Below are 24758 nucleotides of genomic sequence, written 5' to 3'. Positions count from 1 at the left end.
AAGGGGAAATAGTAAAAGTTAAAGCCCCATCGCCCCTCCCCCCCCCCAGAATCAAATGCCCATCCACACAGTCAGACAGAGACCTCTGTTAAAAGTTTGAGACAGGCACCTTGGTCCAAATTGGAGCATAAATGTTAACCAAAGTAAAAAAAGCTCTGACTTGATGCTCATCTTCAACACGAAGTGTCTCTCCTTTACATCCCTCCTGATTTCTTTTCCATCGTTGGACAGATCTTTTGAGATCAGAATACCCGCTCCACAATACTTATTTCTACTAGTACATAAGGGCATTAATATAGAAGGCTATAAATGAGATTTAACCAAACCTTCATCACGTTTTTTGGTTATGGTAGTTTGCAGGGAGGCAGCTTCCTCATACAATAGCCACCTTTTTAAAGGGGAGTTTAATCCTTTAACATTTAAAGAAACAATGCAAAACATCACCATGATAAAACATTAAAGACCTTAAACACATTGGAGGAATCAGATCCATATTATGTGCATGAATGATAAACTTTATCTACATATTTATCTGACCAGGAAACGTAGAGTCTTCCTACACATTTGAGAACCCTAATTGCAGTCTTTGTCACACAGAGCTAGAAGTGTAATTTTGAATGATTATTGATTTCCTTCTATGTAATTTACATGGGGTGGAGGGGTGAAACTGAAGTTGAGCAAGTTTTGTTAAGATGAGATATGATACATAAGTATACAGGCATTGGGGCAGTGTCAACTAATGCACCTGATGCTGTTCATGTGAAATGGCTTTGTGCTTTTGTATCTGTTTGCTTGAAAGTAATAAACATATTAAAGCATTAAACAGTAAATTTGATGGAAGCAACATTTCTGCAAAAAAGATACCTCTCCCACATATACCCAACTCTTAAACAAATATGCCATAATCCCCTCCAACTAAAACAACCCTCCACCCCACTCCCACTCCCTTCCACCCTGACTGGTGGGCCGATACAGTAAAAACGCGGGAGAGCAGGCGCACAGGCCACTCTCCTGTGCATGCGATTCAGTATTATAATTTATTTTAATTAGGGCCGGCGGTAAAAAGAGACGCTAGGGACACTAGCGCATCCCTAGCGCCTCTTTTTTGACAGGAGCGGTGGCTGTCAGCGGGTTTGACAGCCGATGCTCAATTTTGCCGGCGTCTGTTCTCGAGCCCGCTGACAGCCACGGGTTCGGAAACCTGACGCTGGCAAAATTGAGCGTCCGGTTTTTGGCCCGCGAGCTGCGGGCCCATTTTAAATTTTTTTTTTTTTTTTACTTTTTGTAACTTTTGGGGCCTCTGACTTAATATCGCCATGATATTAAGTCGTACGGTGTACAGAAAAGCAGTTTTTACTGCTTTTCTGTGCACTTCCCCGGCGCCGGCAGAAATTAACGCCTACTTTTGGGTAGGCACTAATTTCTTAAAGTAAAATGTGCAGCCTGGCTGCACATTTTACTTACTGTATTGCGCGGGAATACCTAATAGGGCCATCAACATGCATTTGCATGTTGATGGCCCTATTAGGTTCGGGGGGGGGGGGGGGGTGGACGCGTGTTTTGGACGCGCTATTGCCTCTTACTGAATAAAAGGTAAAGCTAGCGCGTTCAAAACGTGCGTCCAAATGCCAGCTAACAGTGCGCTCCATTGGCCTGTAGGATCTTTATCCACAACCACCCCACCCCACAGAGCCACACCTCTATAAGGAATGACATCATCACACTGATCCTTGTTCCATCCTGGAAAAAACAAATTGGTCAACCTGACTTAATTAGACCTTCAACCTCAGTTTGATAAAACGAAAACCTGAGAAAGGAAACATATTGCAAAGAATAACCCCCCCAATGTGACTGATAAAACAAACAGCCCCAGAATAATTACAGACCATTGCCAGTCAAGCTGGTCCAACTTCAAGTAGCAGTGTCCTGTGAAGAAGCAGAGCTGGCTGAGTGGCTCTCTAGCCTCCTTCCACCTTTTAGTCACCCATTCTCATTTTGGTTGCTTCTCAGTGTTAAGCCCCTGCACTGGAATTGACTCCTGAGGCTCCTTGATTTGAATTCCTGCAGCTTGGAGAATTTTTGCCACCTCTGAGGTTGTCTTGATCCTGGAGGTTACACCACTAATAGTAAAGGCTAACCCAGAGAGAAACAACCATCTTTATATAATATTTTCTGTGAGGAGTGTGGTTGCAATCTCTTACAGATCTCTCTGTTTCCTGATCAGTCAGCAAGCACTCCCAATAATATGTCCTTGCCAATTAAGTGCTCCCAGCTTCCTAGATCGATCAGCAGTCTCTGCCATGGGATGTCATAGGAACATTGTGCAACCTCGGGCCCAAAGCACAGTGTGCTCTGTTTATCTTAATGATCACATCATCATTCTTGCCCTCACAAGCCTGTAAGATTGCCTTGCAAATGCTTTGCACTACTTGGCAACAGCCAGAGAAATCAGGAGATTTAGGGACCCCACAAAAACGCAAGTTACATCACTGGGACCTATTTTCAAGGGCCTTCAGCTTTTCAGCAAGTTCCAAATTCTTTTGCTCGAACTACTCGGCTGATGACCGTAACTGCGTCATTGAGGTTGCCTGTTGGTTGGCTTTGGTCTCCAAATCCTCCACCCATTACCTGATCCTTTATCACTTCAGCCTGCAGATCAGAAACAGTTTCAAGGATGTTGCTTTTAATTCCCTGTCATATCTTTTTTTTCAAACCCTGAAACCAGGCTTGGAAATCTGCATGTGTCAGCATTTCCCCACTAAGGCAGAACAAATGCGTTGCTGGTGGTGTGGCCCAGCTCCAACATCCTGCAGCCCTTCCTCCTCGCCCGTGCATGCATCATCCTCCGGCGCCACGTTCCCTCCAGCATAGGAAAAGTGCCTCAAATCGACAAGACTTTTTTTCCCTCATTGCCATCGTAAACATCCTTGACTGACCCCCAAATTACATTTAAATGCTCTCGAAAATTATAGGGGTGATGAGTTCGAGAATGAGCAAGTTGCTCTCAGACTAAGCACCCATTCAGTGTGGTGATGTCACTTCCTCCCCACTTTTATGGTAACACTGCTTTGGAGGGTCTTTGGTTTAATCATCTATAAGTTTGTTTTTTTTTAAATTAAATTGTTCCTTGTAGGCTCCAGCTCCCAAGCCATATATTGAAGCTCTTGAAGCAACATAGCCTGTCTTTATCTGTACCATAAACAGGTAATACGTTCGGCAATGCTGCTGTCCTTGCCTGCACCACCCCTGTCTCCTGAGGTACACCAGCCTAATTTCAAGCCAAGTGAACCATGACATTAGCTTCACATTCACTTTTTTTTTTCCTCTGCTCTTGTAGTACTAAGATAGTGATAGTATACTTTGCCACCCAAGGACCCTGGTAGGCATTTGACTTTATTTGTTTCCCTTCAGTGGTGGGGCCCTCAGGGTCTTTCACCAGAGAAGAGTTTCTTGCTCTGGGGGAATCTTTTGCGACTACCCTTGGGTTCTCCTCTATAATCAGTGTCTTCGACTGTGTGGCTACTTCAGACCCCAGACTCTGACAAGCTGCTGGAAAACAGGAAATCAAATATAAACTATTCCAAATTCTAATCAACCAAAGTTACTGTAAAAAAAAAAAAAATCCAAACGTACTTAGCCAAGACTAGAGCACTATTTCTCCTTTGGGATACAGGAGACAGATGAGCCATGATCCTCCCAGATAAAAGGCAACAGCTAAGTATTTTGCAAGGACTGAGCAAACGAGTCCTCACTGAAGCAGTTCTGCATCCTTGCCATCAGCTGAGAAGGGAGCCTGCTGCAGCAGAATAGAACTGCATTGATGGCCGTTCCAGCAGAGGGTAAACATTACCAGAACTGTTCTGACAGGTAACTTGGCAGCTCAGTAGAGAAAGTCAGGGATATTTTAGGAAGGAAAAAGTGACTGTTTTAAACCAAATAAAGGACAGTCTCCTCCTGAAAGAGGGTTGTCAGTTTTGGTGTTTGAGTACTAACCCCAGAGATGAGCCCAGGAGTCCAGGACTCCTGCTTCTGGCCCCACCTTCTACCATCTGTCTATGGATATTAGACATAGGCAAGCACACACAGACCTCTGCAATAAGTTACAGCAAGAGAATTCTGGTTGCCTGAATTTGTACCCTTAGGAAATCTTTCCAACTGCTGAATGAAACTGAGTGATGGGAAGAATAAGAGCAGTGCTGGCTCGGAGTGTCATGAGACCAAAAATAGAATAAACCAGACTCAGCAACCTAGAACTTGAATTTCCTGTTCATTTAGTGCCCTTTAAGCTTGGATATTTAGGAAGGGGCAACTATTTTACTCTGGTGCATATCTGTGCGACTTGAAAATATGTGTGGTAATGTGAGACGCTGGTTCCAGCTCTGTTTTATGGATCTCAGGTTGCTGACTTTTCTGTAACATCTCTGAGACTCCTACTGTTGTAACCTCTCTGACTGTGATGTGGAAAATAAAGGTCAGCAAACGATAGAAAGGTGATAACCTTTTTATTGAACTAATAATACATGTCCTGACTACCATTCAGTAGTTAACCCTCCCTTCCTCAGGTCCAGACAGATTTGAGCAGCTCAGAGCAAATGGAGCCGAGGAAGTGAATGTTAACTGTCAAGAGCTAGTCAAGAAATGTAATAAGTGAGCCATGAAAAAGGTATCACTTTGTATTATTTGTGTTTAACTTTTAACTGGGCTAACGTGGAGACCCCACTACTTTAATCTGACCGCGGCAGCAAGGAGTGCCAGAGGGAGCTTTTGTGAAGTAATTCCGAAATCCATGGCACACCTGTACAGGAGGGAAGGCCATTTGGGTTTGGGAAAGAAGGCATTATTGAGAAGAATAATCGTGAGCTTTAACGAGTGATGGCGAAATAGAAAATTTGAAATAGACTAGTAAGGCGAGGGACTCGTTTCAGGGATAGGTGTGTTCAAAGTTTTGCCCACTACAAAGCCTGCTAAATTGAAACGTACTTCCAGTAATTAGCACTAAAATGTGGTGTACTTCAGGGATGATGGAAGAAGAGCAGGAGACGGCCTTCTTCCATTCCTAGTGGTAGTCAGGCCCCCCCCCCCCCCCCCCCGGCTGAGCTGCAGGCTCAGTGGAGGACAGGAGTGCAGTTTCTGGAGGGGAAGACCAGCACAATGAGGAGGTGAATCCCAAATATAATGCTGAGGATTGCAAACCTTTCCCATGTTACCCATGTTTAATTGAAACCAGTCTCTTCTTATGCAATAAAAAAGGGTATAAATTAAACAATGCCTTGGGACATAATAATGTACAATCAGTTTGTGAGTGTGAAAAATATATTAAAAAAAAAAAACCCCTAGTACAATTTGGGCATCCTGTCCTGTATAAAGGAACAAAAGATTGTGAGCTTGGCCTTCACCATAAAAGTTAAATAGGAACTCATCATGCCGAGAGCAAAAGAAATTTCAGAGGAGCTATGAAAAGAGAGTAGATGACACTCATCTGTCTTGACAGGGTTACAAGACAAGTTTCTAAACATTTGGGGCTCCATCCAGCCACTGTCAGTCTATAAATGGGAAAAATGTTGGAAGACTGTAGTGACTAACATCTAATGATCTGCTGGTCTCTCTCGCCACAGCTGATGTGGGGGGTTCAGGAAAAAGCCGAGTGGTTATGCTGCTCATGGGAGGATAGCTAGGAAGGAAACCACTGTGCCCTGAAAGGACATTGCTGCCCATCTCGGGTTCGCCAAAGAGCATCTGACCGACCCACAAGACTTCTGGAATTTTTTGTTCTTCGGACAGATGTGTCAAAAATTGAACTTTTCAGTGTCAGAGGTGAAACAGTTCGGTGTGGAAGAATGGGCCAGAATTCCTCAAGGGCGATGTGCCAGACTGATCAACAGCTACAGGAGACGTTCAGCTGAAGTTACTGCTGCTCAAGGAGTATTGAAAGAAGAGTTCACATTACTTTATCACACAGGGATTTCTTTTTTCATATGGTTTAGATCAGTAAATAATTCTGTTTTTAATATAAATTTTGCTAAAATTTAGACCATCCTGGGAGGTTCACAAACTATTTCTCAGCTTGGTACGTAAGTGCCAGAACAGCACTCTGCCTTTCTGAAAAATAAAATCACTTCTGACAACATAGAGCACCTAGTTTTAGCATGATTCCACCCTCAAAGAGCACTTCAACCTCACCAGCTTTTTGTTTGCTCAGTTGAAATACTCTTTTAAAGAATGGCATAACATAATGAGCAGGCGACTTGTGCATTTTCTGCTTTGCAGTGCCACACACATGCCACAGAGTTGGCAAAGGTTTAGGAGACATCACCAAGAGTAGGAATTAGACATTTGCTGGTGTTGCAGAAACAGTTCTCAGCTTGCCAGAACTAAGAGCAGTAATAGTAATTCTCTTTGATATAATGTAGCATCAGTAGCATGGGATCTACTTAGTGTTTGGGTACTTGCCAGGTTCTGTAGCGTAGTTTGGCCTCTGTTGGAAACAGGATGCTGGGCTTGATGGACCCTTGGTCTGACCCAGTATGGTAATTTCTTATGTTCTTAACGGAGCATATGTAATTGTAATAGCACTAATCTTGGGGTAATTCTACAACCTTCTAAATTAGGCAGCAAATATGCACGCAAGTTTCTCCAAATTAAGAACATAAGAAATTGCCATGCTGGGTCAGACCAAGGGTCTATCAAGCCCAGCATCCTGTTTCCAACAGAGGCCAGAACCAGGCCACAAGAACCTGGCAAGTACCCAAATACTAAGAAGATCCCATGCTACTGATGCCAGTAATAGCAGAGGCTATTCACTAAGTCAACTTGATTAATAGCAGTTAATGGACTTCTCCTCCAAGAACTTATCCAAACCTTTTTTTGAACCCAGCTACACTAACTGCACTAACCACATCCTCTGGCAACAAATTCCAAAGCTTAATTGTGCGTTCAGTGAAAAAGAATTTTCTCCGATTAGTTTTAAATGTGCTACTTGCTAACTTCATGGAGTGCTCCCTATTCTTTCTATTATCTGAAAGTGTAAATAACCAATTCACATCTACTCATTCAAGACCTCTCATTATTTTAAAGGCCTTTATCATATCCCCCTCAGCCTTCTCTTCTCCAAGCTGAACAGCCCTAATCTCTTCAGCCTTTCCTCGTAGGGGACCTGTTCCATCCCCGTTATCATTTCAGTTGCCCTTCTCTGTACCTTCTCCATCGCAGCTATATTTTATTTGAGATGTTGCGACCAGAATTGTACATAGTATTCAAAGTGCGGTCTCACCATGGAGCAATATAGAGGCATTAAGACATTTTCTGTTTTGTTAACCATTCCCTTCTTAATAATTCCTAACATTCTGTTTGCTTTTTTGACTGCTGCAGCACACTGAGCCAATGATTTCAAAGTATTAACCACTATGATGCCTAGATTTTTTTCCTGGGTGGTAACTCCTAATATGGAACCTAACATTGTGTAACTACAGCAAGGGTTATTTTTCCCTATATTTATTTATTTATTTAAAGTCTTTTCTATGCCGTCGCTAAGTTATATACCATTGCAACGGTTTATAAGTAGGCACATAAGTAAGTTTGGAGTAAGCATACTATAGTACATTCCAACAGGTGCCATTAAGTTTCGGTTACATTAAATCATAAAAATACGTACAAATGTTTAGTGATGTAAGTTCTGGCCAGGGGTACCTAGAATGTACTTTTACAGGTAAAAAAAATCACATTTACTGTTATATTATTACATTCATTGTGTACTCAATTTGTTAAAATATTGTAATGCACATTTATGAGAATAGTGCTGTGTGCCGGTGCTCTTCTGTTTATTCCAGTGTATTTTCTATTCTCCAGTCTCTTTATAAAAGGCTTGTTTAAAAAGCCATGTCTTTAGACTTCTCTTGAATGTTTTGGGGCTCTCTGTAATCTGGTCTCCAAAGGCATTGTGTTCCAGAGTGTGGGTCCTGCTAAAGACAATGCCCTCTCTCTTACCTGGGTTAGTCTCGCTGACTTGACTGAGGAAATGGTTAAGAGAGCTTTGTTTGCTGAACGAAGGTTCCTGTGTGGTGCGTGTACCCTTAGTGCAGTGTTTAGCCAGTCTGCTTTTTCATCATGTATTAGTTTATGTATGGTTCATAGTGCTTTGTATTTTATTCTTTGTTCTATGGGTAGCCAGTGAAGTTCGGCCAGAGTTTCAGTTATATGGTCTTTTCTTCTTTTTCCAGTTAGTATTCTCGCTGCTGAGTTTTGTAGAATTTGAAGTGGTCTTATTGTTGTATTTGGGAGTCCTAGAAAAAGTGCATTACAGTAATCCATACTGGCGAAAACTAGTGCCTGAAGCACTGTTCTGAAATCTGCAGGAATTAGCAACGGTTTAAGTTTTCTGGGGATCATGAGTTTAGCTTAGCCTTCTTTGACTTTTAGCGATATGTGTTGTTTTAGATTAATTTCAGGGCCCATTATTATTCCAAGGTTCCTTACTTTTTCCGCTAGTTCTATTTTCTGGTTGTTTTTGAGTATTATTGGGGTTTGAATGATTTCGATATTTTTTCTTTCTAAGTGTAGAAATTCAGTTTTTTCAATATTGATCACTAGTTCCATTCGGTTTAATAGTTGTTTTATGATGTCTAGGTACATGTTAGCTAGGTTTAATGTTTTTTCTATTGTGTCGTCGATTGGTAGAATTAATTGAATATCATCTGCATAGATGTAATGTATGATTCCTAATCCTGCTAGTAGATGGCATAATGGAAGCATGTATATGTTAAAAAAGGTTGCAGACAAGGCTGATCCCTGCAGTACACCTGTTTCAAGATTGAATTTGTCTGATAGTGTATTGTTGATCTGAACTTGAAAGATATGAGCTGAACCAGTTTATTGTTTCGTTGTGTAGTCCAATCTCTTTTAGTCTTTTTAGTAGAATTTTATGGTTTACTGTGTCAAAGGCTGCTGATAAGTCTAACATTATTAGAATGTATTGTTTTCCACTATCAAAACCTCTTAGGATGTTGTCTGTAAGTGAGAGGAGTAGTGTCTTGGTACTGTAGTGTTTGCAAAATCCATTTTGTGACAGATATAGTAAGTTGTTATCAAGGTGTTCCGCTAGTTGTTTCTATACCGTTTTTTCTATTAATTTGGCTAATAAGGGTAGATTTGAGACTGGATGGTAGTTGTTTAGGATCAGGGGGTCACTGTTTTTTTTTCTTTATGATTGGTTTTATAATTGCTCCTTTTAGCATATCTGGGATTGTTCCTTCTTTTAGGGATAGGTTTATAATCTTAGCTAAGGTTGGGGAGACTGTGTTGGCTGCTTTTTTATGTCAAATGTTGGTATTGTATCGATTTTGTGTGGAGCCGGGTTTAGATTTTTTTAGTATGGATTCTACTTCTAGCTCTGATATTTCAGTGAATGAGGACCATTGAGTAACGTCTCAACCCTTGCACTTGTCCACATTAAATTTCATTTGCTATTTGTATGCCCAATCTTCCAGTCTCGCAAGGTCCTCCTACAATGTATCATAATCTGCTTGTGATTTAACTACTCTGAATAATTTTGTATCATCTGCAAATTTGATAACCTCACTCGTTGTATTCCTTTCCAGATCATTTATATATATATTGAAAAGCACCGGTCTAAGTACGGATCCTTGAGGCACTCCACTGTTTACCCTTTTCCACTGAGAAAATTGACCATTTAATCCTACTCTCTTGTTTCCTGTCTTTTAACCAGTTTGTAATCCATGAAAGGACATCGCTTCCTAGCCCATGACTTTTTAGTTGTCTTAGAAGTGTCTCATGAGGGACTTTGTCAAATGCCTCCTGAAAATCCAAATACACTACATCTACTGGTCCACCTTTATCCACATGCTTATTAACCCCTTCAAAAAAATGAAGCAGATTTGTGAGGCAAGACTTCCCTTGGGTAAATCCATGTTGACTGTGTTCCATTAAACCATGTCATTCTATATGCTCTGTGATTTTGATCTTTAGAATAGTTTCCACTATTTTTCTCAGCACTGAAGTCAGGCTCACTAGTCTATAGTTTCCCAGATCGCCCCTGGAGCCCTTTTTAAATATTGGTGTTACATTGGCTACCCTCCAGTATTCAGGGACAATGGATGATTTTAATGATAGGTTACAAATTTTAACTAATAGATCTGAAATTTACTTTTTGAGTTCCTTCAGAACCCTAGGATGCATACCATCGGATCCAGGTGATTTGCTACTCTTTAGTTTGTCAATCTGGCCTACTACATCTTCCAGGTTCACAGTGATTTTGTTCAGTTCTTCTGAGTCATCACCCCTGAAAACCATCTCCGGAACTGGCATCTCCCCAACATCCTCATTAATAAACACAGAAGCAAAGAATTCATGTACTCTTTCTGCAATGGCCTTATCTTCCCTAAGAGCCCCTTAAACCCCTCGGTCATCTAACGGTTCAACTGACTCCTTCACAGGTTTTTTGCTTTGGATATATTTTTAAAAGTTTTTATTATGAGTTTTTGCCTCTACGGCCAACTTCATTTCAAATTCTCTCTTCACCTCTCTTATCAATGTTTTACTCTTAATAGACTTGTGCACATAAATCCGCTTAGAAAATTAGTCCACCAAATTTGCTTGCTCACGATTATCCTTGCTATTATGTGTGTGGAAAATTTTTGAGAGAATACATATGCATTCTTTTAAAAATAATTAAAAAAAAATCTTTGTGTAACTTCAAAACTCTCTCCACTGCCACCCCGTGATGCCTCTGACCAGTCCTGGTAAACGTATACATGTACAGGACATACGCAGGTAAGTTTACCTGCATATCAGGTGGGCAAGTTTATAATAAGCTGTTTCTGTGATTAAAGCTCCATTTTACTCACCTCTTTTGAAAATTATCCTCCTTGTGTGATATTTTTAGTGTTAAATTGTTCTATGACTGTGTGTTAGGTTTGTTCCTGCTCACATATATGTGTTTTCCAAATAATGAAATAGTTCTACTTCCTGATGGGGGTCAGAATGAAGTTTGGGAATCTTATTGTTCCTACTCCCAGGACCATTCTTGTCACTTTGCTCAGCATCCTTCATTTCTGCTAGCACTTAATTTGGAAATTAACATAGCAAGCTCTGTTTTCTTCCTTTTCTTGGAATTAGTATTTAGTTTTACAGATAGCTGGGATTTCAGTTTATTAACTTACAAGCCACTTATTTCAGTGCTGAAAGCAGCAGTTTACAATATCTACATATAAAGTTATGCAGCAACGCAGTGAAAATAAAATTATAAACTAATAAACGTAATTAAATAGCAATCTCTAGTGATAAGAACAAGGTTCATAATAACCAGTGAATAATACAATTTTTAGATTAATGATCAATACAGGTTTCTGAGTAAGACCAACTAAATGATTCTCTGTACTTGCACAGTGCTGGCACACATGGGGGATATGACTTCAGTATTGCAGACTGAGAAATGTGTGAGCAAATTAAACCAAAGGCAGAACAGGTGCTTTATCCAGGTTGTAGTCATATCTGGGTTTTGGGTTTTTTTTGTGTTAACATAGAGGGGTGTAACACCACGAGGAGGCTTGGTTCCACGGAGTCTGCCAGAGGAGAGAAGCAGCTGGACTCAGGCCATCTCTCAAACAAAGGCCCTTTTATTAAATAGGGCAGAAAGGAATGATCAGTCTGCTTACCTCAGCAGCTAACCCTGTCACAAAGTTAGGGGCCCTCAGACACTCAAACTGTTGTCCACTGTTTCTTCCTCTCCTCCTAGGCCTCTACTTGCTCCTAGGCCTTTGCTTTTCTGTCTCTCCCCAGGGAGCCACCCTTTGTCTTGGCTTCCCTCCTTGGGTGTTCTTTAAGGTAGACCGACTTAGATAACTGGAGCTGTTCCTTTAAGTCCCATGTACTCTTTTTTTTCACAAGAGGTTTGTAATAAATATCGAAAGTTTCATCCTTGTTTTCTCCCCGCATTTGACTTTATAGCTGCAATCCTAAATACATTTTTCAAAACATCAACTTACCTGGATCTTTGCTCAGTTGCTGCTGCTTTTTTTTTTTTTTAAATCTTCCTTATTCCCAGGTCTTCTGTTTGTTTTCCTATGGTAGTTTATTTCTTATTTTTTTGAACTAACACATGTACACCTTTTATTTTTGGCCCCTGCTCCTTACTTTGAAAATCCCTCTACTCCACTCTTTCTGTGGTCCGTCCCTGCTTTTACATGTGACGCCTGCAATGGGTTCTGATGGGGACCTATACAGCAAGCAGCATTCAGATATTTTTAGGTTAAGGCCAAGAAGTAAGTAAGTGAGGAGGAGGTTTCAAATGATTTAAGTACTGATATCTGTTCAGGGATGAAATAAAATTGAAAGGGGGAAGAAAAATCAGAATGCTTTTAAACCGTCGACTTGAATTGTAGAAGAGATGGCCATGTTTATCGCTAGTGCTGTTGCTTGAAGCGGTAGCTAATAACTTGGAAGTGTGTGGTGCAGGCCATGGTAGCTGCTGGCAGTCCGTGTTTGTTGCCACGGACTGGGGCTCCCCCCTGTTGGCTTCAGCGTAGCTGATTGCGGGTTGCCTGGCCCCGGCTGCATGAAGCGGGGTGGGGGTGACAGTACATGCGTCCCTAAGTTTGGATCTCTGCGTGGCCTTCGTGGCCTTGGGCAGGAATTATGAGACCGCCCTGGCGGATCATCATAGCAGAGGATGTGCTGTTTCTTGGGGGGCACTGTGTTGCGGTGATTCTGCTCATGTAATGTAATTTGATTTCCTTTTTTTGTTCATTTTTTTTTTTGTTTTGTTTTGTTTTTTCACAGTGCGCCTCCATGACAGTATTTCTGAAGAAGGTTTCCACTACCTCGTCTTTGACCTGTGAGTACCTCTGGAGTGTAAAATTTTCAGGGCTGGTTTTAATCAAAGGATTTCTCCTCTTCTGTGTCTGTGGGAAGGAAACTTTGATAGATGAGAGGTCCTTAGAGTAGCAGGCCCTACCTACTTCTCCGAGGAAACAGGGTTGCAGAAAGACACGCAAGATTCATAATGAGATTTTGTTTTCCTTGCGCCTCTTTGGTAAATGGGTCTTTGCAGGCGATGCTTATTTTCTGCCAGAGCAACGGACCAGGACCTTTTCGGAAACGTGGCAGGTTGCCAGAGTGGAAGGTGGTGGTGGTGGTAGGGTGCCTGGCTCCTTTTGGGCTCGCAGCTCAGTCAAAACTGGCACATGAGCCATCATCCGCAGCTACCCGAGGATTGTTTCCCCCTATTTTATCTCCCGCCCCCAACATGCGTGGGTCTTGCGCGTTGCCGTGAGGTCCTAGGCAGGGAGTCGTGCATCCCAGGACACTGCAGGCCCTGAATCCAGCCACCAGGTGCAAAAGGAAAAAGTGGAGACAGACAGCCGTACGTTCTCAAGGGCAAACACCATAGCAGAGAGGGTGGTGGTAGCAAAAATACTTATACTATCCAAGCAGGAAATCCAATACTGTGCAAACAAATTGAGTCAAAATAACATGTAAGAATTAGTCTTGAAGACCACATCCCCCCCCCCCCCCACATGTGTTTGCCTTGCTTTTGAGCCTTTCTGACATTTTGTTATTGCTCGTTACTTTGACTCAATTTGTTTGCACATTGATTATTCAAAGCAGCAGATTCAATAAAGTGTTTGCTACTACCCTCTTTTCTATTTTGGTGTCTACTTTATAAGCATTAGCATGACTTCTTCCCAGACATGCTCACTCCTCTTTCCCCACCCATTCATACACACATACACCCATCTGTCCCCACCCCAGTCACACACAGACAGCCTATCTCCCACCCCTACTGGGGTCATTTCTTCAGGGGGAGAGGAAGAATGTGAGAGTGCATGTGTGCTGAAAAGAGGGTGGGGAGGAAGGGAGGGAATATATGCATCCCCCATGCCCCAACTCAAAATTTTCCTAGGTATGCCCGGTGGATCACAAGCCTCCTCCACCCAGTGGCTCTCAGACTCTCCACCTACCATGTCCAGTCTCACCAGTTGGCTCTCTGCGCTTGCACTTTTCTCAGACTCCCTTCTCTCCATGTTCTGTGTCCGTGGCAACAGCGACTTCCTAGGCTCGCTCCTTTCTCAGATTCTCTGACAATGTTTAGTGTCTGTGGCCAGTGGTAACTGTTCCCTCGGCCTGTTTCTACTGCTGTCTGAGCCCTCCTTCTTCAGCCTCGGCAGCATGAAATACTCATGTCGACACGGTCTCCCCTCATTCTGCACGCTCTGTCCGGGTGGGAACGAGAAAAAAAAAAAAGGTATTGGTGCCATACATCCTTCTCTTTACCACGCCATGGAATACCTCTTCCTGAAGCATTAATGGTCAGCCCACTCAGACCCTGTTCTCCAGGGGCCCTGCAGGGAACCCACCTAACCTCTAATGTAAGTAAAAACACGTTTTTTAAACTTATATGAGTGAGCTAATTAGCATTTGTATGTGTCAGTGAACGTGCTTGTGTGAGAGTGTGATTGTGTGTCAGTGAGCATACTTGTGTGAGTGAGAGTGTGATTATGGTATGTCAGCGAGTGTACATGTGAGAGTGTGGTTGTGGTATGTCAGCAAGCATACATGTGAGAGTGGTTGTGGTGTGTCAGCGAGCATATATGTGTGAGTGAGAGTGTGGTTGTGGTATGTCAGCAAGCATACATGTGAGAGTGGTTGTGGTGTGTCAGCGAGCGTGCGTGTGAGAGTGTGTGTGTCAGCGAGTGTGCATGAGTGTGAATATATGAGAGAGAGGGGAGAAAATGTGTACATTCCCCACCCCCTGACTAATCCGCAATAATCTCATGGTTCCTGGCATCAAAACTTTCCAGGTATGGAGAATGGGGGGGTTGTTTAATCCTTATTAATTTTAATTGTCGGTTGGTTTTTTTTGTCTGCTGTTTTTTGAAATATTTTCTTGGTATTTGGGAGCTTTTAAAAATTTATATATGTTTTTAATTGGATATTCTATTCATCAGCTCTTTTGAAATATTTATTTTTTTGTTAGTATGGTTTTACTATAATGATTGATGTTTTATCTTTCTTGATTTTATTGTTTATGAGGAATGATGGCATTTGTTTTTCCATTGTTGCACTGCATACAGAGTCTCACTGCTTGTGGTTTCCCATTCAGTTTTTATCTACACAATTCTATTTATACTTTGATCTCTTATTCTGTATTTGGTGAGGGTCCGTCTGTGGTTTGTGTGTGTGTGTGAGGTGAGGTATTCTGCTAGTGTGTAGTTTTGGTGTGAGGATCTATAACAGCCTGGCTAGATCTGTTTTCCTGATGATAGGTATATTGATGTTTTAGGGCCTGCTGTGATATTTGAACTTTTCCTTTTTTATAGGTTGGTTTGTTGCTGTTTGAGTGCTGGCCATTAGTGCTGTTTTAATATGGAAGGTTTACTATATTGTAATTCATGGTTTTCTGTGGGCCAAGCACACACAGCACATGTTACACTAGGCCTAATTCCATATGGATTCCCAAGTGTATTTTTTTGCAGGGTTTTCAGGTTGGCACCACAGCAGTGCAGGTAAATATAATATACATGTTTCTGTAATGGATATTTTTACCTCAGAAGACTGTACTTTGAATGCCTTTTACATGTAAAAATCTGTTAATATATAATTTTAAATTGTGTGTGGGAAGAGTGAGACCCAGGTGGGAAGTACAAGACTATAAGGTTCTCCTTATAGGGTGCATTAAACTCTTGCACTGACCCCGGTTGCACTGGCTCTGTGGGAAAGAAGGATTCCATCTGAAGCTTCACTGCTTTGGGTCAGTGATTCTTTTTAGTCTCAGCTGCATCGGTGATGCATGCAATCTCAACCAGGGTTTAATTTTTTTTTTTTAAGCCCCAGAGAAAGCCGATAGCAAGGATCACTTCTTGTCCCCCACCTCCCCTACAGTAGACAGGCAGAGCAGAGCTGGAGGACCATACAAGCAGCAGATTCTGTAACACACAGTCAGTGGGAATGCACTAGAGTGGGGGCAAGAGTGGTTGGAGAAGTGGAGGCAAGCTTTAGTCGCAGAAAGGGAGGGAGTGAGTCAGGAGAAAGTGCCTGTAATAGTGTTAGTGAGGCTGTTGTCTGAGGTGGCTGGCTGAACTCTGAATGTGGATCCAGTGAGTTTCCTGGAAAGTGGGAATGGGAAAGGAGGGACCTGTTGCATGCTGGGGAAGGGCTGGCAGCAAGCGAGAACTTTATATAATGCGGCAGTGCTCAGGTGGAGGGCACTTACAGGCCAATACAGTAAAACCCATGGGAGAGCCAGCACTCCGAGGCGAGCGCTCACTCTCCCGATGCTCGCACAGGCCACTCTGCTGTGCCCGTGATTTAGTATGTAAATGAGGGCCCGCGGTAAAAAGAGGCTCTAGGGACACAAATTTTGGGGCCTCCGACTTAATATTGCTATGATATTAAGTCGGAGGGTGTACAGAAAAGCAGTTAAAGGGACTGTACTTTCCCCGGCGCCGGCAGAAATTAACGCCAGCCTTTGGGCAGGCGTTAATTTTTGAAAGTAAAATGTGCAGCTTGGCTGCACATTTTGCTTTCTGGATCGCGTGGGAATAACTAATAGTGCCATCAACATGCATTAGCATGTTGCAGGCGCTATTAGTTTTGGGGGGGTTGGCTGTGCATTTTCGACACGCTATCACCCCTTACTGTATAAGGGGTAAAGCTAGCGCGTCGAAAATGTGCGGCCAAACCCGGGCTAACAGTGCGTTCCACCGGAGCGCACTGTACTGTATCGGCCCATTAGTGAGCACATGAGCAGCAGCACAACAACAGAATATGTGTGTGTGAATCTGAGATAGTTTGTGACTGTCTGAGCCACTGGCTGGCAGTGTGGTTGCCTTATTGTTTGGCAGACAGTTCAAGAACTGATTGGTTGGCAAGAGGCTTTAACACTAGGCCAGGAATTCAAGATATTTATATATGTGAGAGATTTAACCAAACATGGGAAGTGGGGAACCAGTTTAATGGATAAAAGGGAGGACTACATTTCAGTTTGTTTACTCCTGGTATAGGGTGTGTTCTACTTAGTTGTCTAGGTAAAATGTGAAATTTTTATTGGCTATATTTTGGCTCTATTCTTCCAGGCTTTAGGATCAGCTTGACTTGCTTTTGGGAGCTGTCAAAGCACACGCTGTAGGAAAGTGCACAAGAGAGTCGAGCACGTTACCCCATGGGCTGCTTTTGAAAAAAATCCCCTGGGCTATTTTCCTGCAATCTGCCCCTGATCACGATGAGAGCCCAGATGCAGAGAAAGCTGGAGGTTCTCGGCATTGCAAAAGTACTTCACTTTAAATACACAAATTAACACTCCCCATGGTAGTAAAAATAAACTGAAAAGAAATGGAGAGATAATGGAGCCTTGAGGAGCACAGGACAGCAGTGAGTTAGGTTTAGAGTGGAAATTATCCATTATCACGACCTGACTGCTGTTGGATGAAAACATTCAAAAACCTCCTCCCCCTGTCCCCAGTGCCACAAATAAGTCGAATATTTGATGACCAAGTAAGTCAGAAGCCACTGTAATGTTCAGCAAAATTCAAAGCCCATCTTCCAATCTATCCCTTGCCAAACAAAGGTTATCAGACAAGGCCAATAAGGTGGTCTCAGTGCAATAGGGAAACCAGGTTGGAAAGGGTCATAGCAATTATTATCCACCAAGAAATCAGATAAGTGTGACACCACTGCTTTTTCGATTATTTTACCAAGAGTTTTTTCTCGTGCCTCGCTGCTGTGGAATGAGGTACCCGATGAACAGTTCTGCACGCCATTTACTTCTGCACCAAGGAGGACAAGCCGTTTTCAGTAGACCTTTGGGCTGCTTCAGTTCTGTTTTCATAAAATAACTTCAGTGGCTGCTTGCTGCTGCTGCTTGCTGCTTGTTTCTAGATAGATGAATTAAGTTGAAAGCACTTTTTTTTTTTTTTTTTTTTTTTAAAGCCAGACTAGATTATTCTATTCATATTTGTGGTGGGTGGTATGTGGGCGAACGTGTGGGGAGCTGCTTATGATTTTGTGTTATGATGTCCCTTTAACTCTTTTTTTTTTTTTTTTTCTTTTCTGGCTCTGATTGCAGGGTCACTGGTGGCGAGCTGTTTGAAGATATTGTGGCAAGAGAGTATTATAGTGAAGCAGATGCCAGGTAAGGATGGACCGATGCACGATTGTCTGCTGCCCCCAGAGAACGAATGTTGGGAGGACGTTATTGGTGATCTCTGAAAGAGTCCTACAGTGAGGCTTTATTAGAAATATGTTCTCTTTCAATAAGCCCCCACCCCTCTCATTTCAGGGTTTGCTTTTTTTTTGCATGCATCTAGCTGCTGTTGCTATGATAACCTGCCTCAGCTTGGTTGGTATGGCAACTCCATGTTTGTTGTGTCTCCGTGGCCCTTTTGCCACCTCTTGCATATGGTGCTGTCATGCACTTTCTGCAGAGGAGTCATGACCTGTGTGTGGCCAGGAGGGGGGAGGGTAGCGAGCTCTACTTATTGATCGTGAAGAGGAGACCGCAGGGCCATGAAAGGTGGAAAGGTCTCTTCTGCCACGGTCTTGCGTCGTTGCCTGCTAATGCAGCCCTCGTTCAAACTGAGATTTGTCTTTCAGTGATTGTGCACGTCCTATCGCAGAAGTGCCTGCTATGGACCGGATGGCGCAGTGGGGGAAGCATTGGTTTCCCCGAGGCCTGGGAGGGGGCAGCAAGATCTCCTGTCCCACAGGCCTTGCCTGGTCAGCAGAGAAATTCCTTTTCCTCAGCCTAGCCAGGCAGTGGGGTGGGCACCTGTCCCTTGGGGACTTGACTGAGCAGTGGGGCAAACACCTGTTCCCTGGGTCTGTTTGAATAACTGGGGTTGCAGTCTAAAACTGCGGCATAATCACTCTTGAGACGTGAAACGGTTTAACATGCAGTACTCCCTGTGTTTTGCACAGTGAGAAAATATTGGTTTTGGTTTTATTTATTCCTTTATGCTGCTCATCAGTTTTCTAATTGTAATAATACAGCCTGTCTTGAAGTGCAGTTCTGCACACATCAGGCCCTGTGCCATAACAATATGTCTAGGTATGTATAATTACAACGTGGGCCTGTCGTGTCTTACTGCTTGAGCAACAGCAGCTCCCAGGAGCCAAATCACTGCACTTATTCTTCACCAGAAACTACTGGAAGCTGCACTAATTTTACAGCAGCAGCTCCTCTTGACAGCCAACGCTGTACTTATGCCATTAGAGCTTGCCTTTAGCTCATATACATAGGGATTCCAGGCTTGGACCTTTTTTCCCTCAAGCTGAGTGGCTTCCATGCGATCTTATGCCTGGTCCTGTCAGCATGAAAGAAGCACTCTCTCTCTCTCTCTCTCTCTCTCTCTCTCACAGAAGGAAATCTAGCACCTGGATTCTTAGATATGCACAGCGGGAACCCAGAAGAGCTCATTTCCTGCACTTTATTACACAACAGGAGCCCACAGGAACGTGTTCCTGTATTTATTACACAACAGGACTATATAAGGTTTCAGCCCCTGCGCTTACTGCACAGCAGGAGCTCCTAGGAGCTTAGCGGGCCTAGGAATTGCACCGTGGAACCCCCTGTAAGAGCACAGTCCCTGCCCTCAGCAGAATCTGATAGGGGGCTCGGTCTTTGCATTTATTACACAGTAGAGCCCTACAGGGGGCTCAGTTCTTGTACCTATGTGTCAAGAGCTTCTGGGAGTCCAGCCCCTGCCTTTACTATGCAGAAGGGAGAGATTGCCTGGAGTAGCGATGAGACTGAGCGACTCCACGCATCTACCTGAAGCTACGTTTGAAAGTACTAGGAGGTCGGTTCTTAGAGAGCTGGTGAGCAGGTAAATTAGACAAGTAAAGTTATGCATGTAACTTTGTCCCGATATTCAGCAGGAGTCGCCCAGGTAAGTCTGCCACTCCCTGGCTGATTTAGCTTTTTTTTTTTTCCTCCTGCACACAGGCCTCCCTGTACAGGACAGTAGGGGAGGGGCTGGATTGAGGAGCAGCTTTTCTTGGCTCTGCTCTGTCTGCTCCAGCCTCCTCCCCTTCCCTCTTGTTCTCTGCAGCTATCTGGGGAGGATGGGCTGGAGCAGGAAACAGAGGGCCCCCAACAGGGTAAATAAAATGGTCAAATATAGCAGGGTTACAAGTTCAGGAAGCACTAACTATTTAATCCGAGTCTACTTGCTGTAAACATGGAGATACCGAAATAATTATAGAGGGATCAGTGTCAACAGTAACATTGTCAAACTGTTCTATAGTGTCCCTGACAAATGAATGTTGCAATTCCTAATGAAGAGGAAAGATTTGCACACACAAGTCAGAATATGCTCCTCCCAAAAGCATGGAACCACTGCCCGCATCTTTACCTTACAGACACAATGATTAACAAACATGCAAAAAAACACCCACTTGGAGAGAGAATATTTGCATGTTTTATTGACTTTACAAGGAGCTTTTGATTCTGGCTGGCACCCTGGCCTCAACTTCAAACTACTGCAAACCGGAATTGGGGGGAAAAAAATCCTGTGGTTATAATTAAATTCATGAATTCATCCATCATCTGTAAGGTAAACAACATGCAGACAACAGTAATGCGTAAGACAGGGATGTAGCCTGAGTCCCACCCTCTTTAATATCTACATCAATGACTGCCCCACAGTACTGGAGAGAGCTGCTCCGCCCCAGGGCTAAAACTCAATGAAATGTAGATGATATGGTCATTTTAATCCCTACTGCAGAAGGTCTACAGGAGAACCTAAACCTGCTAGAGATATGCTGCAAATCATGGACCATAGAAGTAAACCTGAAAAAGATAGAGATTATTCAGAAAAAGAAAAGTTCCCAACACAAATTCAATTATTCCTCAAAAAGGGTCGAGCACACCCTAGGGTTAGAATATCTATACCTTGGTCTAAAATTCAGTTCATCTGGAAGTTTTAAAATGACTATAAAACACTATAAGAAAAAGCTGTAAGAGGCCTTTATGCAGCAAAGAAACCTCTGGACAAATACAACCGCCCAGTAAAACTATTAAAGTATTCAGTAGCATCATGCAACCAATCCTCTGATATAGGGATGAAGTCTAGGGTCTGTCTTTAACCCCAAACTATACAGAATGGGACAGAACACCAAAAGAAATCCTGCATTTCTAATTCTGCAGCACCCCTAGTAATGTAAAGTAGAATTATGTTGCTTCCCCTTACTACTTACCATACAAAAAATAATATTCAAATTCTGATGTCACCTCAATAACAGTGACACAAACTTCCTCCATAATCAGGCACTCTGTAAAGTAGCACAAATGCTACAAAAAGAAAACCTCTCTACACACGTGTAGGAGAACAGCAGTATCTCCAAGGATTTGCAGGGCAGCAACTCTGCCTATGAAAAGGTAGCACTGCAGATATTATACCAGGCCCTAGAACACCAGTACACCTCCCACTGGAAGGTGCAGCTTGGAAGACAGAGCAAGCTGGATTGATACAGATCCCTACACAGAAACTGTATGCTAACAGAATACATCATCTCTTACACACATGCCATGTAGACTGACCCTCGCCATAAGTGATCACAAATTAGAAATAGAAAAATGTAGACAAAATAAAAACATTAGAATTGACTTTCTGTAACACACTTTGAGCTCTCTAGTTGGGAAAAGTATGGAATAAATAAATGATGATGAAGATGAAAAGCTGAACTGGAAAACCCAAGAAGCCAGATTCTGCGTGCAATGCAACACTGGAGAAATAGAAACAGAAAAGCATTTCCTCCGGTAATGTGCAAAAGACAGATAGCAGAGATCCACGTTTCCCAAAATTGAAAAAGAAAAACAGAGACTTCCTACCAAAGAATGAGCAGGATAAACTCTGCATAATCCTGGGGGACGACTGAAAAACAGCAGCTACAGCAGCAAATATGTATCCTGCCACCAGACAAGAAACAGAATCTGACCAGGGACTATGCGGACTTGCACCAAATTCTAGGAATTCTTCTCGTTATTGACATTTCTGCTCTCTAAATTTGTTTTACAGTTATCGCTATTTTGTAAATATGTTCCCTTTTTATTTTAACCATTTTATGTATTACTTTGGCAACACATGTAAACTTTATGACAATAAAGTTATCTGAGATTCTGTTGTTTTGGTTTGTTTTTTTTTAACCTCAGGACACTGTTGGTGCTATCAGTCACTTTCCCACTCCTCTTCCCTTTCCATGAACCAGGAGTGGAGGGGCTGAATTTAGGGAGCAGAGCAGCTTTTCTTTGCTCTGCTTTGTCTGCTCCAGGGGTCACTCCCTTTCCCTCCTTTTCTCTGCCGCTCCCTGGCAGGAGAAGTAACGAAGTCGGAAGCAGAGGTCTGTTCTCTCCTGAGAACAAGCAGAGCAGCCGGGAGGCAGCATATCTTCAGCCAGCTCGCTGCCCTCAGATTTTTGCCTTCCTGTGCATAGGCCCCTAGTGTGCTGTGTTGGCAAATCCAAGTCAGCTGCTGTTGAACGTACCTAGGTAATGTTACACCCAGGTAACTTTTAGGACAGCTATTTTGCTGCCCAGATTTACGGGCATAACTCTAGCCGGGCAGCGCTCAAGATTTTGCATGCTCTGGCTAAAGTTTACTCCCCATCTCTGGAACGCCTCCAGTTCTGCTTTCTTTTTATCCCGATAAGTGTATGCAGAAGAAGGATTCAAACCTTGGCTTTTGTCCAGCTAATTCCAAAGGTTAGCCAGACAGAGCCTTTGAATACCGAGCTCCTAGTCAGTATAAAGGGGGGGGGGGGGGGAGGCCTGGGAGTTGCTGTGGAGTGAGGTGAGTTGGAGAGTATGTGGCGTACAAACATTTTCTTTTTGTCCATTCTCACACATCGAGTGTTCCTTTTGTATGCTTCCTGTGGAAGGAGGAAGGGGATATAGGTATTTTTAATTTCATCTCCATGCTCCCTTTTTTCATATATCTCCCACCTCGCCAAACAGCAGGTCTGGACGATGCTCACCCCTTTACTGACATTGCCTGGAGGATGAAGTCTCCTCTGAAACTAACCCTTAGGGCTGCTGATTGACTAATAACTGTTGTGACACTAGTGACAGTTTTCTGTCCTTTCGCCTTAGAGCTTGATGATCTTGTTCTGCGGCAGAGCATAGTTCTGTCAACCCTTCTGGGCAGGAGACTTGATCTTGTGTTTATTGCGGCAAAGTATGTAATACTACGGTTGAGCCTCAGCCCCAGCCTGAGAGCGAAGAATTTATTCAGGAGTGTGCTGTTTTGTTTTGGTTTTTTTTTCCTGGGGGTGTCTGTCCCTCTGTGGGGAGGGACGGGGAAGGGATAGCACTCTGCGGAGATTCGGTTCTCTCTGGGCAGCTTTGAGGGCACACACTGTCCTGTGGAATAGGTGCTTGTTGATTGTGGAAAGCATGACCGATGAGGTGTCTGCTGATAGGCTGTGAATATCTGAACAGAAAAAAGAAAGCAGAGATATGAATTCCAGGGAAGAAAGATTACAGGACAAAAAAAAATAAAATAAAATGTTCTGGCTTTTTGTGCGAGTCTTATTCAGTCTGCTTTGGAGCAAGCACATTCTGAGACCTTGCCCATTTTAGGACAAGGCCATGCACATTCAGCTTCTCTCTGTTTTTTTTTTTTTTCTAATTACACTGGATTTTGGGTAGAGACTTGCAGAGCCCAGTCAGTGATTTATGCTGTGGATTCCATCAGCGAAACATTCCTTTGTGCGTCTCTAGCGCCAGAGATTCCCATCCCCCGCCCAAACACTTGCTTTTGTAAAAAAAAAACAAACAAACAAAAAACCCAAACAAACAAAAAAAAAAAAATCCCCCCTGCTTACCAGACTTGTAGTTCAGGGAAGAGAGTGGTCAAGCGGTGTAGATACAGGGGGGTTTGTGCAGGCACAGTGGCGGTGGGGAAATGATGGGGATAGGACCAGGGAAGAGAGGCTGAATTTTATTTTATTTTTTTTCCTCGAACCTTTCCTAACCAACAGATAATTTGTTCAGTCTCCCCACGTCTTGTTGTTTTTCTCTGCCCCATACTTGCTTTGCCTTTATGGATGACCCCCACAGTAGTTGCACTAATTCTGTGTAGGACAGACTGTTCCTGACCCCTCTGTTTTCGGTTCCTCCTGTGTCATTCTTTCTTGGTGCCGTCCTTTTCTGGAGAATTACATCAGAGTAGTAAAAGAACTTTGTATTTAGATGCACCGAGGATGCGAGCCTCCCCTTTGAGATTGACTGTACAGAGGCGCCTTGAAAGCGTGACTTGCTGAAATGCAAACTGCACTTGTATTATTTAAAGTGCAATAAGTAGATCACAAATATACAGCAGCAATAAGAAGTGCTTATACCCAGAAAATGCTTGCATCAAACCAGCAAGAGCAATCAGAAACTGTACTTCTAATTTATCAACAAGTAGATAACAGAGGGAAGTGTCTTCAGTTTTGGTTTTCTTTTTATTTTGACTTGGCAGTTTACCTTCAATTCCTTTGGGCTTCCAGCTTCATTGGGATCAGCTTCTGCTAGGGCTATGGTGGCATTAGGGACCCATTTTTATACCCTCCCCTCCTCCCGGCCACTGTGGTGACAAACCTTGGCAAGGTGATATGGAGCCCAGTACATGATCACCCTGAGACAGACCAGCAGATTGTGTTGAGCGATGGCTGGGATGCCTATCCCTGTTAGGGGCTAAGAGCACTACCTCTGCCGTAACCTTGGCTGGCTCCAAAAGCAGAAGCCAGGTCTCCCGCACAGCATCATG

General features: G+C 43.1%; 1 protein-coding gene across 24 annotated transcripts in view; it reads left to right on the top strand.

The window, feature by feature from the left end:
* Positions 1-24758, top strand: part of CAMK2G (calcium/calmodulin dependent protein kinase II gamma) — a 425093-nt gene that overhangs the window by 230948 nt on the left and 169387 nt on the right. For all 24 annotated transcript variants that reach the window (XM_029608983.1, XM_029608982.1, XM_029608986.1 and 21 more), the window contains exons 4-5: positions 12793-12847; positions 18077-18142. In XM_029608983.1, the coding sequence (XP_029464843.1) occupies positions 12793-12847; positions 18077-18142 (121 nt within the window). The remainder of the gene's footprint in view (positions 1-12792; positions 12848-18076; positions 18143-24758) is intronic.

The sequence above is a fragment of the Rhinatrema bivittatum genome, chromosome 7, assembly GCF_901001135.1.
Source record: "Rhinatrema bivittatum chromosome 7, aRhiBiv1.1, whole genome shotgun sequence".
Classification (NCBI taxonomy): domain Eukaryota; kingdom Metazoa; phylum Chordata; class Amphibia; order Gymnophiona; family Rhinatrematidae; genus Rhinatrema; species Rhinatrema bivittatum.
Note: the sequence above shows the minus strand (reverse complement) of the source record. Positions and strands in the feature narration are given on the sequence as shown.